This window comes from Megascapheus bottae, chromosome 21 (genome assembly GCF_031878675.1).
Source record: "Megascapheus bottae isolate mThoBot1 chromosome 21, mThoBot2.hap1, whole genome shotgun sequence".
Taxonomy (NCBI): Eukaryota; Metazoa; Chordata; class Mammalia; order Rodentia; family Geomyidae; genus Megascapheus; species Megascapheus bottae.
The window spans coordinates 39,792,653-39,810,960 of record NC_143529.1 but is presented as its reverse complement, the minus strand read 5'-3'; the positions used below and the strand labels follow the sequence as shown (position 1 = coordinate 39,810,960).

The 18,308-nt window shown below is 45.8% G+C and overlaps 1 protein-coding gene across 1 annotated transcript in view; it reads right to left on the bottom strand.

Moving 5' to 3' along the window:
• Farp2 (FERM, ARH/RhoGEF and pleckstrin domain protein 2) overlaps window positions 1-17,766 on the bottom strand; it is a 104,799-nt gene extending 87,033 nt beyond the window's left edge. Inside the window, exons 1-4 of the mRNA XM_090355195.1 lie at window positions 17,719-17,766; window positions 7,296-7,453; window positions 2,623-2,763; window positions 1,376-1,583 (exon numbers count right to left, since the gene is read on the bottom strand). Of these exons, the coding sequence (XP_090211321.1) occupies window positions 1,376-1,555 (180 nt within the window). The 5' untranslated portion in view covers window positions 1,556-1,583; window positions 2,623-2,763; window positions 7,296-7,453; window positions 17,719-17,766. The remainder of the gene's footprint in view (window positions 1-1,375; window positions 1,584-2,622; window positions 2,764-7,295; window positions 7,454-17,718) is intronic.
• Between the last annotated feature and the right edge of the window lie 542 nt (window positions 17,767-18,308).

The following is an 18,308-nucleotide window of genomic DNA, read 5'->3' as shown; positions in this document are numbered from 1 at the left end:
ACCACCAGAAAACCAGAAGGGGCACTGTGGCTCAAGTGGTAGAGCACAAACCCTGAAAGCAGGACATTGGCCAGGCCCAGAGTTCAAGCTCCAAGACCGATTTAAAAAAAAAATTAAAAATTAAAAAAAAAAGCAGGTTAGAGGCTAGAAATATGGTTCAAGTGTTAAAGAGTATCTACCTAGCAAGAATGGGGCCTCAAGTTCAAATCTCTCAGTACTAGGGAGTGGTGAAAAAAAGCAAAAAGAAAGCAAATTAACCGAATCTAATTTCATTTATTTGACACACATTTTCTGAGCAAAGTACTGTGGGATACAGAGCCTGGTCTGTGACTGAGCTGGTTCTCATTGCTATCTGACCACTGCCCTTCTGTAGACTGGAAACATGTACAGCAGCAAAGTCACCTAGCACAGCATGTCTTCTGGTTCAAATACAAGGGTGGAAAGTGAATACAAATGAAACCAGTGAATGAGAGACAGTGGGAGAATGTAGAAAATGGGTCTGATTTTTTTTTTTTTTCTGAGACAGAGCCTCAGCATCCAAGGCCTTGAACTCTTGGTCTCAACTGATCCTTCTGCCTCAGCCTCTGAAGTAGCTAGGACAACAGATAAAAACTCTGCTTTATGTGCTCCCTCCGTCCCTCCTTTTTTTCTTCCTTCCTTCCTTCCCTCCCTTCCTTCCTGTGTATGTTTGTGTGCACATGCACTACCAGTTCTGAATTCAGGGCCTGTATGCTATACTTCAGCTTTATTGCTCAAGGCTGGTATTCCACTACTTGAGCACTGCTTCACTTCTGGCTTTTTCTTGCTGGTTAATTGGAAATAAATCTCACAGACTTTCCTTCTTGTGTTGGCTTTGAACCACACCTCAGCCTCCTAAGTAACTGCTACTTTCTAAAATTTAAAAAGAAAAAAACAACAACTTATAGTTGACCTAGAAAAATGAAATTTATACATTAACACTGTATAACACCTTCGGTAGGTCAGGCTGTCTGTATGGGGTGTGATAATCCTCATACCAGCCACTGTGAGGAGGAGGGACTGAATCTGTCTTCCAACAGAGATAATAATGAGGCAAAGTCAGACCAGGGAAGATAGAGGGGGAAATAATCTGGTTGTAGTTTGTTCTCATCTGTCCTTTAAGCAAGCCTCTCAAAAGAAAAGAGTGAGAACACTGGACCTTTTCAGAATTTTAGGTGAAAATTAAGAGGATCCCACTTGTTAAACTAACCCTAACCACTGTTTGTAAGGATTTTTCTGTGTTCATCAAAGCCACTCTTAGTCAAATTCGTGCTCTAAATGAACAAGTTAGAACCAACAAATGGACCTAGGTATACAATCCTTGACCTTTAGAGGGAATGAGGAATGTGTCTCTTACCTCAATGTCAAAGGTCTCCACTGTGTTGTCCAGCAGCTTCACACGAATGTGCAGGTACTTCTGCATTCTGGGTGAGAGGGTCTGCCCTGGCTCCAGGGTGCTCACGCCCACTGGGGTCTGGCCACCCAAGCGTGTGCCTGCAGCCTGCAGGACTCTGTATGTTCCTTCTATCTCCCCCATTCTTCACCAGTTAAAAGTGGAGCAAACACTAAAACAAACACACCAGGGAATTACTATGTCACATAGATATTACAATATGACAAAGGACAAAAATAAAGAACTAAAAAAAATTACCTTTCCTTCACACACATATAGTGGAGTATAAAATAATAACAAACATAACCTTTAATAACAGTATTTCCAGATGCTGTAAAACAGGCACATGCATTATTACTCTTTAATGCCCCCAAGAACTATTAACAGGTGACATCATCATCACTCACATAATGGAGGGGAGAACTTCAGTCTGCACCCTTCCCTGGGATTCCCAGTCCGGGCAAATCTCCATTACAAGCACAGTCAATTGTGCCGACAATCCCATTTGAGAGATATGAATGTAACAGGCACTACAGGACACATAAGCTGGGATCTTAAGTAGTTGTGCATGTCTCTCGCTTCACCTCTTACTGAGGCTGAGATTAAGGCAGATGCAAACAGCCCCACGCGTCCTTGTTGGCTTTGCACTCCTTAGTTTTCATGACTATGTTTTGGAAGGTAATTTCCAGTATAGTACTGAGTGACAGCAGCAACAACACTTGTCCCAGGTCAGCTTCTTCTCAGCCTTTGCCCAACCCCAAACTCTTAATAACCTCATTATCACCACCCAGGATCACTTAATAGGTGGGATTTTTGTTTCTTTGTTTTCAAGTGCTAGGGCTTAAACTCTGGGCCTGGGTGCTTCCCTGAGCCTCTTTGTGGTCAAGACTACCTACTACTCTACCACTTGAGACACAGTGCCACTTTTAACCTTTCCTGAGTTTACTGGAGATAAGACTCTCATAGACTTTTCTGCTGGGGCTGGCTTTAAGCTATGATCCTCAGATTTCAGCCCCCTGAGTACATAGGATTACAGGTGTGTCCAGCTATTGGTATTTTTTAAATTGTATTAATATAGTTACTATTTATGGCAACTTTCCTTTTTCAATACATTATTTATATGGGGAAAAACTATTTGAAGTATTATATTTAACAGTAAACCATAATACAAAAAAGGCACATAACAAGGAATGCAGTACTATCAAACTTACTTTATCTTAGTCTCCTCAAAAAGTCTTCCAATAAATAATTACAGCAATCTTTTAAATATTTAACCTTACTAAAGTCAGTGATGTACTTCAGTGGTAGAGTGTGGTCTAGCATCTCCATAGCCCTGGATCCAATCCTCAGCACTGGAAATAAAACATGTAACTTACTTAAGTCCCACTCATTCCTGTGTGCCAAAAATTTCTCAGGATCTCCTGCTCCTTTCTTGCTTTTTTTTATTCATATTTTATTATCAAGCAGATCAAATCAAGGGCCCTTTATTGCACAAGTTCAAAAAGTTTCTTTATGACCTATTGCCAACCAATTCCAACTACGCATTTAACCCTGTCCCATAAGGACAACAATCCAAGAGGAACCCCCATGGGTGCCCATTTATCAAACAAGAATGCAAAAACATCTGAGAAGGTGCCACATGAGTATCTGGACAAAAATGAGGAACTGCCCGACTTTTTGCTAGGCCTATTTCCCATCCCAAATCCTGCACAAAGTCTGTTGCAACATAAGATACTCACACCAAGTTCAGATGAGTTGTGACCTATTGTCTTGGAAGTTCATAAGGGCAGGGCTCACTGTGTTTGCTGCTTGTTAGCTGGTAACTATCAGGGTGGGTTCATTTGTTAATATGGGATCTTCCTGAGTTGGCATTCTACCACTTGAGTCAGAGCTTCATGGTTGTTTTTTTTTTTGGTGGCTTAATTGATAAGAGTGTGTCTCATAGGGTGGGGAATGTAGCCTAGTGGTAGAGTGCTTGCCTAGCATGCACAAAGATCCAGGTTTGATTCCTCCGTACCACATACATAGAAAAATGCCAGAAGTGGTGCTGTGGCTCAAATGGTAGAGCGCTATCCTTGAGAAAGCCCAAGGACAGCGCTCAGACCCTGAGTTCAAGGCCTAGGACTGGCTGAATAAACAAGTATAAAAGGGGCCAAACTTAGACATTAGAACTAGAAAGTAAAAACTGAAGGAAGCCAAGTGCAGTGGCTTACACCTGTAATTCTAGCTACTCAGGAGGCTGAGATCTGAGGATCAAGGTTCAAAGCCAGCCTGAGCACAAAAGGACCTGAAACTTTTTTTTTTATTGTAATTAGTAAAAGGGTTACATGATATTTGCCAGATAGAAGGTGCATTAATTCACATACATTGATACCCTTTCACATGTCTTGGTACCCATTTGACCTGAAACTCTTATCTCCAATTAACCTCTAGAAAACAGGAAGGGGGGCTTGGCTCAAGGGTAGGGTGGTATCTTTGAGCTGAAGAGTTCAGGGATAGAGCCCAGGCCCAGAGTTCAAGCCCCATGACCCACTAACAAACAAACAAAAATCCTGAAGGATAACATAAATCCTTAGAATGGCAAGCTACCCACCCACCATCTCCTTTAAGATGTTAAGTTATAAGAAGAGAAAGTCACACAGGGGTCCGAGGGTTGTCTGCATCTGGCTTCTTTGAGATGTTAAGGAGCTGCAAACTCTTTAGGGATGGACAGAAAATTGGAAGGCAGGTCTTAAAAAAGGAAGCTCTGCAGCTTACCTAACTGTCCTCAAGTTTTAGGTAGGCCAAGATTATCTTTATATGTTTCAGAATGAACAACACCCATCCTGGCTACTCAGAACCACTCACTGTCAAATGGTTAAAGGTGGCTAGGTGACATGCCATGTGTACTGTCTCCACTCCAAATTTATAAAAACTGTAGACAAGAGCCACCATTTGGCACTGGCACTGTGGCTGAAGAGGTACAGCTCTGCTATCCTTGAGCTGAAGAGCTCAGAGACAGCACCCAGGCCTGGAGTTCAAGCCCTATGACCGAAAATAAAAAAGAACCACTACTTTCAGGCCAAGAGTTTGACGTAATGGTAGAGTGCTCACCTGGCATGCATGAAGCCCTGGGTTTGATTCCTCGGTGCCATGTACACAGAAAAAGCTAGAAGTGGTGCTGTGGCCCAAGTGGTAGAGTTCTCGCCTTGACCAAAAAGTGCAAAAAAAAAAAAAAAAAGACCAGCGGGGAGTTTGGCCAAGTGGTAGAATGCTTGCCTAGCATGCACAAAGAGCCACATTTGATTCCTTGGTACCACATACATAGAAAAAGCCAAAAGTGGTGCTGTAGCTCAAGTGGCAGGGTTCTGCCTTGAGAAAACCCAAGGACAGTGCTCAGACCAAGCTCAAGCTCAGGACTGGCAAAAAACAAACAAACAAAAAAAGACAAATTCACTTAAGAGACAGACGTACCCTGCTGTTGATATTTCAAAAAAAAAAAAAAACAAAAACAAAAGACATCTGTTTGCTGTTCTACAACAATAAAATGGCATAAACTCATTTAATAGTTGCTCAGTTTAGATGTAGGTTGAAGCTTCAAGTCTATAACCAGCAACCCAGGAAGTGGAGATTGGCAGTCTCAAGGTTTAAGGCAATAAATTAGTGAAACTCCATCTGAACCAACAGCTGGTGGCAGGCATCCGTCATTCCAGCTACACAGACAGTGTAAATAGGACCACAATCCAGGATAACCCAGGGAAAAAAATGCCAGACGTTATATCCAAAGTAACTCGAGCAAAAGGAATGAGTGTGTCCCAGGTGGTAGAGGACCTCTCTAGCAACCTGAGGCTCAGCTTAACTCTAGTGCCACAAGCAAAACAAACTAATTACTCAGCCAGGATAGTAGTACACACTTGGACTCTCACTACTTAGGAGGTGTTGGAAGGAGAATCTAGAGTCTAAGGGCAGCCTGGAAGAAGTTAGCAAGACCCTATCTCAAAAAGATTTTAAAAAGCAGGGTGCAGTGGCTTACACCTGTAATCCTAGATACTCAGGAAACTGAGATCTGAGGATGGTGGTTCAAAGCCAGCTGGGGCAGAAAAGTCAGGGAGATTCTTATCACATATTTACAAGTTAATATTAAAGAGGAAAGTATATGTGACCAACACTAGAAACACAGCAAGGACACTGCCAGTCTTGGGCCTGCCATCCGCTTTCCTGGTCCCTGGCGAGCCCTCCTGGAAATCCCAGGAGAATAGCAGTGTAAAGAACCCATGAAGGACAAAGGTGATTTTCTTATCTTCCATATACATAAAATGCTTCATAGTTGTTTCTCCCTCCCTCCCTCCCTCCCTCCCTCCCTCCCTCCCTCTCCCTCTCCCTCTCCCTCTGCCTCTGCCTCTGCCTCTGCCTCTGCCTCTGCCTCTGCCTCTGCCTCTGCCTCTGCCTCTGCCTCTCCCTCTCCCTCTCCCTCTCCCTCTCTCTCTCTCTCTCTCTCTCTGCCTCCCGAGTAGCTAGGCTTACAGGCGTGAGCCCTCAGTGTCCGGCATAATCACATTCTTAAATGTATCTCTCATGGTCAGGTGCTGATGGCTACTTAGATCTCGATCTGAGGATTGTGGCTCAAAGCCAGCCCAGGCAGAAAAAGTCTGACAGACGCTTTAAAAACAACTGCAGTGGGCACAGAGTTTGGCCTAGTAGTAGAGTGCTTGCCTAGCCTGCATAAAGACCTGGGTTCAGTTCCTCGGTACCACATACATAGAAAAAAGCTGGAAGTGGTTCTGTGGCTCAAGTGGTAGAGCTCTAGCCTAGAGCAAAACATCTCAGAGACAGTGCCCAGGACCCTGAGTTCAAATCCCAGTGCTGGCACAAAAATAAAACAAAAGCAGTATCTCTACTACTGACATTTCATACTTTTAACTACAAATTTGGTTCCTATGGCTATATTTTAAGTTAGTAACTTAATAAAAAAAAACTAATGTTGGAAAATGCAGCTTAAAAGTTGGCTGAGCCGGGTGCGGTGGCTCACGCCTATAAACCTAGCTTACTCAGGAGGCTGAGATCTGAGGATCAATGTTCAAAGCCAGCCCAGGCACTAAAGACCGTGAGACTCTTATCTCCAAATTAACCACTAGAAAATTGGAAGTGGAGTTGTGGCTCAAGGGGTAGAGTGGTAGCCTTGAGCTGAAGAGCTCAGGGACAGTGCCTAGGCCCAGAGGTCAAATCCCATGATTCACAAAAAACAAAAACAAAAACAAAAAAAAACAGCAGCAGCAACAAAACCCCAGGCAAATGCCTTAGCCCACAACTGTAACACTAGCTCCTTCAGAGATGAAAGTAGGAGGATCAGAGTCTGAGACTGGTCAGAGTAAAAATACAATACTCTATCAGGTGGGGGAGAAAAAAACTACTAAAAACATAAGAATTGGAGGGATAACTCAAACTGGTACAGCACTTGGCTAGCAAGTACAAGAATGAGTTCAAGCAAAAAACAAGCAATACCCAAACAATAAACTTTGATACTTGGTGATAAATGGAATGGATTCTTACCTAAATCCCTAGATTAATGGCTGCCTTTCTTCTTTACTAAGGTATAGCTAGAGATTAATCCTTTATTCTCTTCCTAAGTATGCTTAATTTCTTTCTAATAAGCAACAAAGTAAGTTAACCAATGTAATGAAACTAAGAAACAATATGTCAAGACAACACTCCAAGAACTAGCTAGCTATATTCCCCCTCTACTCCCCCCAATATGGCTGCACTGTTGGCAGCTGACATGGCCCAAGCATCACGGAAACCATGCCTGAATCCACTCCCTGCACAAAGCTACACATGCCAAGAACTGTCCCTTCAAACCCTAGAAAGCCTACAATTCAAGAAACTCTGGCTCTATAAGGTAGCTTACCAAGACTTTAAACAGGTCAGTCAGTACAGCAGGCACTTCTGGGGGTGAGAATGAAAGCAGCGGCCTGGCAGAGCAAACACAAATGTTGCACAGGTTCCAATCCCAATTCTGCCATTTATTTTGGCCACTTCTACATTCCCAGTAGCCCAGCTTTGCATCTGGAAATTGACAGGGAAGGGAAGGGATGGATAATCAGCTCCTTTTCAAATCTAAGGATCTATAATTCTAAGTGTTACCTGAAAATGAACTGAAAGGTGATGTGTTTTTGATTCCAACTAATTTATTTAGCAGTCAAGAAATGGGACCAAGAGTAGGGCCTAGTGGTAGAGTGTTTGCCTAGCATGCATGAAGCCCTGGGATTGATTCCTCAGTACTATATAAACAGAAAAGCTGGAAGTGGTGCTGTGGCTCAGAATGGTAGAGAGCTAGCCTTGAGCAAAAAGAAGCTCAAGGACAGTGCCCAGGCCCTGAGTTCAAGCCCCAGAACTGACAAAAAATAAATATATTTCTTAACATCTTGTTAATTGCCATATAACAGTTGCTACCAAAAAGGCAGATCACATTCAAATAAATTCAATACCACAAAACAGACTGAGATGAGATTCAAGAAGCCATCTTTGAACAGAGCCTATATTTCAACTTTACAGTTTTTACTTTTATTTATTTTTTGGGTCAGAGGGCTTGAACTTGGCCTGGGAGCTGTCCCTGATTCTTTTGTGCTTAGGCTAGTTTTGAACTTTGATTCTCAGATCTCAGCCTCCTGAATAGCTAGGTGTGCATGTGTGCGCCCGTGTGTGTGTGGTGTGTGTGTGTGTGTGTGTGTGTGTGTGCGTGTGTCCATATCCAAGTGCTAGAAAGTGGTTCTAGGGCCTTGCACATGCTAGGCAAGTGCTTTACCAAAGTTACAGTCATGGTCCTGAAAAATAAAGAGCTAAAAATATACCCACTTACTAGATAAACAAGTGATTTACTCCATAGAATTACCATATTCTGACTTTTCTTCTTAGGACCCTGCTAGCCAGATAACTAGCTGGGGTATGAAATCACCCAAGTAAATGTTGACATCTTACCATAAAAGAACTTTACATGTTTTACATGATACTTGGTGAAAGTAAAGAAGAGCAAGGTATAAAAATAGGCAAAGGTCAGGCTGTTGTCAAAAGAGAAGGAATATATGTATGTATTTGCTTATATTCATAACAGAAGCAATGGAAGGATGATGAAAATTACTGGAGGTGGGTATCTACCTATGGAAGAGGAAATAAAGCGAACAGATGATTGGTGAACTGTATTCTTTTTTTGGGGGGGTCATGGGGCTTGAACTCTGGCCTGAGTGCTCAAGTGATAGCTCAAGGCTATCACTCTACTCTTAAGCCACAGCCCCACTTCCCCCCGCCCCCCCGCTTTTTTTTTTTGCCAGTCCTGGGCTTGAGCTCAGGGCCTGAGCACTGTCCTTGGACTTTCTCAAGGCTAGAGCTCTACCACTTGAGCCTCAGCACCACTTCCAGCTTTTTTCTATGTATGTGGTACCAAGGAATTGAACCTGGGTCGTCGTGCATGCTAGGCATGCACTCTACCACTAGGACAAACTGCCGGACCCCCCACTTCCCATTTTTTAGTGATTAAAGACAAGAGTCTCTCGACTTTGTATTGCCTGGGCTGGCTTTGAACCTTGATCCTCAGATCTCAGCCTCCTTAGTAGCTAGGATTACAGGCATGAATCACCATGCCCAGCTGGTGCACTGTATTCTTCTAATACATCATGTTTAATAATTTTGATTAGGAAATTAAAAAAAGTATACATAACTAGAAAGGAAACAAATCAATACTTGAGCAAAATAAGCCCTAACTCTTCCCCAAGAAACAAATAATGCTATATATGCATATATATATTCTTTTCAAACTTGACATTAAGTCAGCAGCTAAATTACCAATACAATTATTTCTAGTGAGCTTATAAGCCAGTGATTTTCATTACACATAGCCAGTAAAATATACCCTAAGGAATTAAAGAAATTCCAAGAAATCAAGAATGTGATATATCCTACCGGGCTAGTGACCTGTTTCTTCAATAAGTGTGTGTATGGGGCTGGGAGTTTGGCCTAGTGGTTAAAGTGCTTGCCTAGCAGGCACGAGGACCCGGGTTCGATTCCTTGGTACCACATATATAGAAAAAAGCCAGAAGTGGTGCTAAGGCTCAAGTGGAAGAGCTCTAGCCTTGAGAAAGTCCAAGGACAGTGCTCAGGCCCTGAGCTCAAGCCCAGGACTGGCAAAAAAAATAAAAAATAAAAAAAAAATAAGTGTGTGTATGTGGAAGGACTGGCAAAAAAAAATAAAAAATAAAAAAAAAATAAGTGTGTGTATGTGGAAGGGCAGGGGAAGAAAAAAGTGAATTGAAAATGTTGGAGATGTTACTTGCCAAATGTCATGTGCCCTTGTTTGAATGCCAAATCAAATATTTATGGTTTGACAAGATGTGACTGCTAATAAGTATCCAATATTGATGTCTAGATGTTAAGCAATAAAAAATTATTTTTGAATGGTTGCAATGTGAGGATGTGAAGTGGGGAAGGATCGCTATCCCTTAAAAATATATACTGTTTGGGATCAAGCGGAATAATTATGATTTAACTGAATGGGTGGAGGAGGTACAGGAAATAAAGCTTGTTCATGCCTTGATACTGAAGTTGGATACACTGTCTTTTACAGTCCTCCTACATTTTGTGAATGTCTGGAATTTTCACTGTTGTTAAAAACAAGCCAGAGAACTCCATGTACACAATGACTGGCAGAATCCTCAGGCTACTTCAGAGCCAACAGAGGGGGAGAGCTTTCTCCTGCTGGCCTGATTCTACACTTTCCATAGGAAACTACAGCCAAGAGAATGAAGCTACTTGCTGAAGGAAGGCAATGATTCCATCTGTGGGAAGGCAAGACTGGTATCCTGCATGTTGGCTCCCTGTCCAACAGATTACAGTCAAAATGTTTAAAAAAGGCCCTACATTCCTTGGACCATGGCCCTTCCATTTTCCAAGCCAATAATAGTATACTGAAAACTCCTCACGTTTCTAATTTCTCTGCTTCTAATTACATGAGCCCATCTAGATAAACCAGGATAGCCTATTTCAAGGTTGGCAGACTGGTAAGTACCTGTAATTACACGTGTATGGTGCTTCTGCCACAGTGACCTAACGTACGCCTCAGATGAATATTAGGAGACCAAGGCTGTGGACATCAGAACATTCCTTGAAAAAAACCACAGTGAGATCCATTCAATAAATGCATCATCTTAGTTTTTGAGTCTTTTCTCGTGAGTGGGTATTTTCCTGGTTCATGGTATCCAAGTAATTTTGAATTGTATCCTGTGTGTTTTTTAAATTATTGTGCCTGTCATCGTGGGGCTTGAACTCTGGGCCTGGGTGATATCTCTGAGCTTTTCAGCTCAAGGCTAGCACTCTTCCACTTTGAGCCACAGAGCCACTTTGTTTTCTGGTGGTTAACTGGAGATGAGTCTCATGAACTTTCATGTCCAAGGGGGTTTTTCAGATCTCAGCCACCTGAGTATCAGGATTACAGCCGAGAGACACCTGTGCCTGGCAAAATGATTATGCTTTTATAGTATACGGCTCATGCTTACGTCCTGTGGAGAACACTGGTATTTCTGTTGAGCAAGTACTAACCTGACTAGGTTCAGGATGCAAGTCCCTCCCAGCTCTCTGTGTATTGTGTCAGTGGCTGTACCACACTCTCAGCAATGTCCTGCATGTATTTTGCTTACCCTTTCGTAAGCTGGCTGCAGGGCAAAGTTCTCAGTCTGATAAACTGTTCAGTTAAATCCCTTCATGCACAGCTTAGCCACTTAACTAAGCTCCTCTCTCTCTCTCTCTCCCTCCCTCCCTCCCTCCCTCTCCCTCTCTCTCCCTCTATCTCTTCTCTCTGGTATACTCCCAAGCTGCCCAGGGCTCCTCTTTTCAGTCCTTCAGGGCTGATTTAGGGCTGAAATTACTCTGTCCTACCACTTACTTCTTTTGAGTAGACTTGCCTGGGACAGAGCTTCAGGGGAAGAGAAAGCGGGGGTGGGGAGGGGAGAGAGGGAACCCGTTGCTCTAAGAATGACTAGAGAAGGGAGAAGGGGGAGAGAGAGAAAGAAAATGGAAGTTTTCTCCCATTTTCTCCTAGAGTTCGAAGCAGGCTTCCCGGGAGCTCTCCTTGTTCTTATGTCGTGTCTATTTCCAGGTCTGGACATCCTGACTCTAGGCCCAGGGCAGCTGGAGGTTTAACAGAAGCTCACTCCTGATGTGATAGTATTTCAAATGCTGGCCCTCTACCCGTTGTCAGTATCTTCCCCAGTTGCTCTGGGCACATGTCCAGAGTGTTATGTTCTGGCTAGTCAGTGAGGCAGGCAGAATGGGTGTGCATCCTCCACCTCCTGGAACCTGAGCTCCACATCCATGCATTTTGAAACATGCTTACAGTGCTTACAGCTGGCAAAACAATGCTGACTTTTACTTTCTTCTTTTCAATTTTCTGTACTTGCAAACTGCTTACAGTGATGAGTATGTTACCCTTGAAACCAGGCAGTTTCCAGTAGACACCTGTAGCACCGTCTGCTGCGAGGCTTGAAGGGACTACCTACACCATGAAGCTGTCTATCTTTCAGAGAAACCCAAACTACCACTCTCTTTTCTAGGTTTGCTCTTTTTTCTAAACCAGTTCAATTAAAATAAAAATGACTATTTGCCACACTTTCTGGGATTGGTTTCTTAATCAGATATTGGGACTTGTCCCCAAATTCCTCTTAACAACAACTGTTGTAGGAACTGGATTTTAACTATACAGGGTTTGGTAAAAGATGAGTAAGGCTTGTAATTTAAACAATTTCTAACCAATTCTCATTCTGTTCAAACATATCCTTATAGCTGCTGATACACTGGGCCCATCACCTGACATCTTATCTGATTATCTGGCATCAAGCAGTGGGTTAGAAAAGGATCTCCCTACCAGTAGTTTTGACTATGAAGCTTGAATATGGATGAGGCACCAGTGGCTTACACTTGCAATTCTAGCAAGCCTGAGATATAAGGATGTAGGTTGAAAGCCAGCATGGACAGACAAATCTCTGCATCTACTCAGCAAAAAGCCAGAAATGAACATGTGGTTCAAATGCTAAGGTGCCAGCCAGCGAGGCTCTAAGTTCAGGACCCAGTACCATCACAAAAAATAAGTAAAACCAGAATAGCTCACATTTCGGGGCCTCTCATCTGTCCTCTTTCCAAAGTCCTGGGAAAGGGCCTAAGTGTCCCCATCATCATGCTTCTGTAAAATTTACTAGGCCAGAAGTTTGGCCTAGTGGTAGAGTGCTGGCCTTGCATGCACAAAGACCTGGGTTTGAATCCTTGGTACCATATACATAGACAAAGTCAGAAGTGGTGTTGTGGCTCAAGTAGTAGAGCTCTAGCCTTGAGAAAGCCTAAGGCTAGTGCTCAGGCCCTGAGTTCAAGCCCCAGGACTGGCAAAAAAAAAAATTCTACTTGTATCAAATCATGATTGTTGCATCTTTCCACTGCTACACTGCCTTTGCCTTTTCCCTTCTGTGTCATGGAGGAGTCACTGGAGGAACAGTCTACATTTCTGGGTTCAGGCAAAGGGCACACGGAGGCAAAATACATTTGCATTGTTCAGTTACTTTGGTGCAAACATGAGTGATTATCAGTAATCTAGTCAGATGAAACCAGGATGTTCCATATCCTAGGATTAGTCACAGAATTAGGGGTCCTAAAGCAATCTGAACAGATCCAATAGCACCTGACACGGAAGAGGAAAAGACACAAGATTGAATGCAGGGGGAAGCTTAGCAGGTGTGGTGCACTGTAGGGAGAGCTCAGTTCTCAGCAGTCAATGCAGATATTCCTGATTGCCACAACAACATCAATGATGTAGTTTTATAATTATAAATGTGCTTTAATATATCTTTTTCTTTTTTGAACAAAATTGTACCAAATAAGATTAGAATAATTGCCTTTCAGGCACACAAACCTGTAGCAGCACTAGAAATATTGTAAGTGAAATTATACTTACATAGTCTATAAATAACAATAATGTGTCAACTATGCTGAAGGAAATCAATAAATCCTGGGCTTGAGCTCAGGGCCTGAGCACTGTCCTTGGACTTTCTCAAGGCTAGAGCTCTACCACTTGAGCCTCAGCACCACTTCCAGCTTTTTTCTATGTATGTGGCACCAAGGAATCGAACCCGGGTCTTCGTGAATGCTAGGCAAGCACTTTAACCACTAGGCCAAACTCCTGGCCCCGGAAATCAAATTCTTTCTCTGTCATATGAAAGGACAAAAAATTAAATAGCCAAAAAGAAAGTGCTATAGAAGTGTGAGGTAATTAACAAATAGATTATTTTCTTTAGTTATATTTGTGTTATTGGTCAGCTCTTTCAAGCTTTTTCCCTCAACTTTATTTGCTTTCTGCATTTTTTTTTTTTTGACAAACAGCCTCTACTGGTTGTAACAATAAATGCAGGGAGGAGACACATCAGCTGGCCATCACAGTTGGTCTGGCTGGCAAACCAACTCACTGCCCATTGAGCTCTATTCTGAATTAAGAACAGTCTAAGTTCTTATGGATAAAGGATCTTCTAAGGAAGAGAAATCCCATCCAACACAGTGGGCCAACACAAACAGTACATTCAATGGTGACAGGTACCCTGGAGTGAGGACCACAGAGAGGACTCAACAGTGTCCCACCACACAAACCCACAAGTCCCGAGTGTCTACCACTGCTAGGGGGACCACGCCAAGTCCTCTGATTACACTGGCCCACACCTCTGGGCAGTCGTTCTCCCCCTGCTACACACGACTCAAGGAACTCAGCTTGAAAAAGCTGTATGACTTTGCAGCTATACAGTGTGGCTTTCATCCCATGGTGTACACAAGGAACACAAGAGAAAGGCTTTTAATCCAGAAAGACAATAAGTGGGCAGCAACCCCTGTCCACTGTGGTCACAGGGAGCAGAAAGAGGGGCCACTGCCAGTCTGACCTAAGGTGGCTTCCTCAGCATGCTGTGGCTGGCCCTCCAGGGAGAGGGAGTGAGGTGGACAGAGGAGAAAGGCGGAGTGTGGCTGGGCCCTGAGACCCTGCCGGAGTAGAGGTGCAGCCTGGGTCTGGGCTGTGAGGCATCCAGTGGGCCTACTGGACGGGAATCATGTAGTTAAGCGGTTTGGGAGGAGCGATAAGATCTGATCAAACTGAAATTGTTTGGAGCAACCATCAGGAGGGTGGACTCAGGCAGGGGCAGATGGAATAAGGTAACACTCACCCTTGTATTCTACAGTATGAGTGTCTTGTTTTTTTTTAATTTTAGAATGCAATCAACTAAAATGCCAGTTTAAAGGAAAATAATCCCAAGACTCTAAAATGAAATCGCTAATATCACTCTACCTTCCTTCCTGTCCCTGACCAAGTCCTCACATACATTTTTCAACACTATAATTACTGTCTATACACCATTTCACATTTTACATAAAAAGATATTTTCATGGATCAAATTGGTTCAAATTCTGTCTTGAGGGAAGGACAGAAATGAGGATGCAGAAGTTTGCTTCCCAGCTGAGGAGTATGTTACCTTACTGATACGAGGTTTATAGGATTGTTTGCAAAACTGGGATACCATAATTCTTATTTTTTTGCCAGTCCTGGGGCTTGAACTCAGGGCCTAGGCATTGTCCTTGGACACTTTTTGCTCAAGGCTAGCGCTCTGTCACTTGAGCCACAGCACCACTTCTGGCTATTTCTGTGTATGTGGTACCAAAGAATCAAACCCAGGGCTTTGTGCATGCTAGGCAAGCACGCTACCACTAGGCCCTACTCCCAGGCTGGGGGACCATAATTCTTATCAAAATCATGATCATATACATCCTGCTAGTTGCTCTCCAAAACTACTGAACTAATCACCACCATATAAATGCTGCACAGATGAACTCCCAAAAAGGCTGGGAATGTGGCCTTGTGGTAGAGCCCTTGCCTAGCATGAACGAAGGAATCTGGGTTCAATTCCTTGGTACCACACACACACACACACAGAAAAAGCTAGAAGTGGTGTTGTGGCTCAAGTGGCAGAGTGCTAGCCTTGAGAAAGCCCAAGGACGGTACCCTGACCCTGAGTTCAAGCCCCAAGACTGACAAAAAAAAAAAAAAGAAAAACCCAAACAATGGATTTTATCATATCATGTTTTATGGGATCTGCAACTTTTCAATTTCATTAGTAAAGGTAAATCCCCAGTAGCAACAAATATACTAGGGGACTCAGCACATCCTGATTATAATGAATAGGCACTGCATGTACACAGCTCAGAATGTGTGTTTAAAAGGGGAAGCTGGGGAGGTGATAGGAAAAGTATGGGTGTAACTGAACAGGCAAGCAGCATTAAAAGACAGGTTACAATAGCAGAGGTACTCATGTGACTAAAAGCAGGCAACTTTGGGGCCAGGAGTTTGACCTAGTGGTAGTGTGCATACTACCATGCATGAAGACCCATGCTCGATTCCTCAGTACCACACACACAGAATAAGCTGGAAGTGGTGTTGTGGCTCAAGTGGTTGAGTACTAGCCTTGAGGGAAGTCCAAGGACAGTGCCCAGGCCCTGAGTTCATGCCCCAAGACTGGCAAAAAAAAAAAAAGCAGGCAACTTTAACAAGGAGGAAACTGAATTCCTTGGTGCCAAGAAGACTTAAATGGGCTCCTAGGGTATTACCTAAATATTAATATTTGCTTTGACAATTCAGTTTATATTTTTGTCTCCAATCAAGATACCTCTGCTTAATTACTGCCTAATTCTCTTTCTTTTTTAAAAAAGTACTAATATTTTTATTATGACATCAGAAGTATTTTTACATTAGCTCATTTTATGGTGAAAACACTTTATATACAACTGCAGAGAAATCATTACACAAACTGCTCTAACATTTTAAAAAAATGGGTTTGAGCTTAAAAGTACATCAAGTTTCCAATTCTTTCAACTTTTGTTGCCTGGTTCTGTCTACTTTTTCTTCCACCCGATACTGATCGCTGACGTTAATTGCTTATCATGTGCTGACGTAGTCAGCTCCATGCGGTGTGTTGGTTTTGAACATACTTTAAGGACCGGGAGCCTTGAGAATGGATAAATAGAGCTGGGCGCAGCGGCTCACACCTGTCACCCTAGCTACTCAGGAGGCCGAGATCGGAGGACCTCGGCTGAAAGCCGTCCCGGGCACTAAGGGACTAAAGAATGCATATTAATCACTAGAAAAGGGGAAGTTGGGTTGTAGCTCAAGGGGCAGGGCAGCAGCCTCAGCCGAAGAGCTCGGGGACAGAGCCCAGGCCCAGAGTTCAAATCCCACCACCGACAAAAAACATAGAACGGATAAACGAATGCAAAGTACATGGACTTCCTTCTCGGGAGGGGGCGGGGAGGGCAGCCTGGTGGTGGAGTGCACGAGGCCTGGTAGACTCCTCGGCTCCACGCACGCAGAAAAAGCTGGCGGTGGCGCCAGGGCCAAGCGGCAGAGCGCCAGCCTCGAGAACGTCCAAGGACAGCGCCGGGCTCTGCGCTCAGCCCAGGACTGGCGAGTCAGAGGAACAGAGGGCACCGAGGAGCGGGCGCCACGCCAGCAGAAGGCACGAGTTCTGCGGCGGGGACTCATCCCGGGAAGGGCGGGAGTGCGGGTGAGGGTCGACTTCCCGGAACCTGGGCCGCGTCGTGCTCGGGAGCGGGGGTCCTGAGGCAGGGCCCGGGGAGGGCCCGGCGCGGCGTGCCGCTCACGGCCCTGCCGAAGGACCGCCCGGCAGGCACCCGCAGGCCGGCGCGCAGGAGCCTGGAAACGCGACGTGGTCCACAGCGAAGTCACCTGGCCTCCTCCTTCCCGAGTCCGGTCACCTGCCACACGACGCCGTCCGCCCGCCCGCCCGCTCGGCCCCGGGCGCCGCGCCCGCCCCTCCCCATCGCCCGGCCCGCCGGGGCTTCCTCCACCACGCCTGGACGTCTTTCCTGCAGGGACGCCCCGCTTTAATTTGCCTTTCCCCGCGTCGCGGCGGTGCGGGCTGAGCTGGGCCTCTCGGGGCTTCTGGCCGGAGAGCTCGGGGCCCTCGGCGGAGCGAACCGCGGCGGGGGAAAGGGGAGGGGAGGCGGGGGCAGCCGGCCCCCTGCTGGGCTCCCGGTGCTCCGGGCGCGGCCTCCGCCCCCGTGCGCCCCCAGCCGCCGGCTCCCGGCCGCGCGCGCGAGCCGGGACTCGGCGAAGGCCTCAGAGCCCGGCGCGGACTTTCTGGGGTGCCCCGCCGGCCTCAGGGCGCAGCAGCAGCCGTCCCAGCGTCCCTCCGGCGAGGCCCTGGCTGCCACCGCCCGCACCCGCGCGCACCCGCCCGCCGCGTCCTCACCAGGCGGGCCCGGAACGCCGCCGCCGCCGCCGCCGCCGCCGCCGCCGCCGCCGCCGCCACGCAGAGCTCCTCCGGCGCCGCCCGAACCCGAGTGCCGCGGCCCCGCCCCCGCCGCGGCTCCGCCCCCGCCGCGGACGGGCCGCCGATTGGCCATCATGCCGGGGAGGCGGGACCTTCTGGGCTTGCGTGGCACTCCGTTCTGATTGGTGAGGAAACCGAGGTGGGCGTGGCGGAGAAAGCGGGCCTTGGCCCTCTAGGCGGGACGGCTGCTCCGGCGGAGTCGGGCTCCTTCCTACCCGCCAGCCATCTCTCCTGGAGCTACCAAGACCGGCGCCGCCATGCCCGGTCGCCTAGTGGCGTAGCACTGGGAGCCCTGCCGACGTTCGTGGGCCCCTTCTGCCTTCAAACCCCCGGCTGTGGCTCCTCCCTAGCCTCGTTCCTCCCCGGAAGCCGAGCCCGAGTAACCGGCTCCCAATGCCACGCCTGACTCGCATTGTCCCAGAGCTGCCAAGGGGCTACAACAAACCCACGAGCGACAGGCAGGTCAGCCTCACTAGAGCCTCGCAAGGCCCATCGTCCCCAAGGTTCGG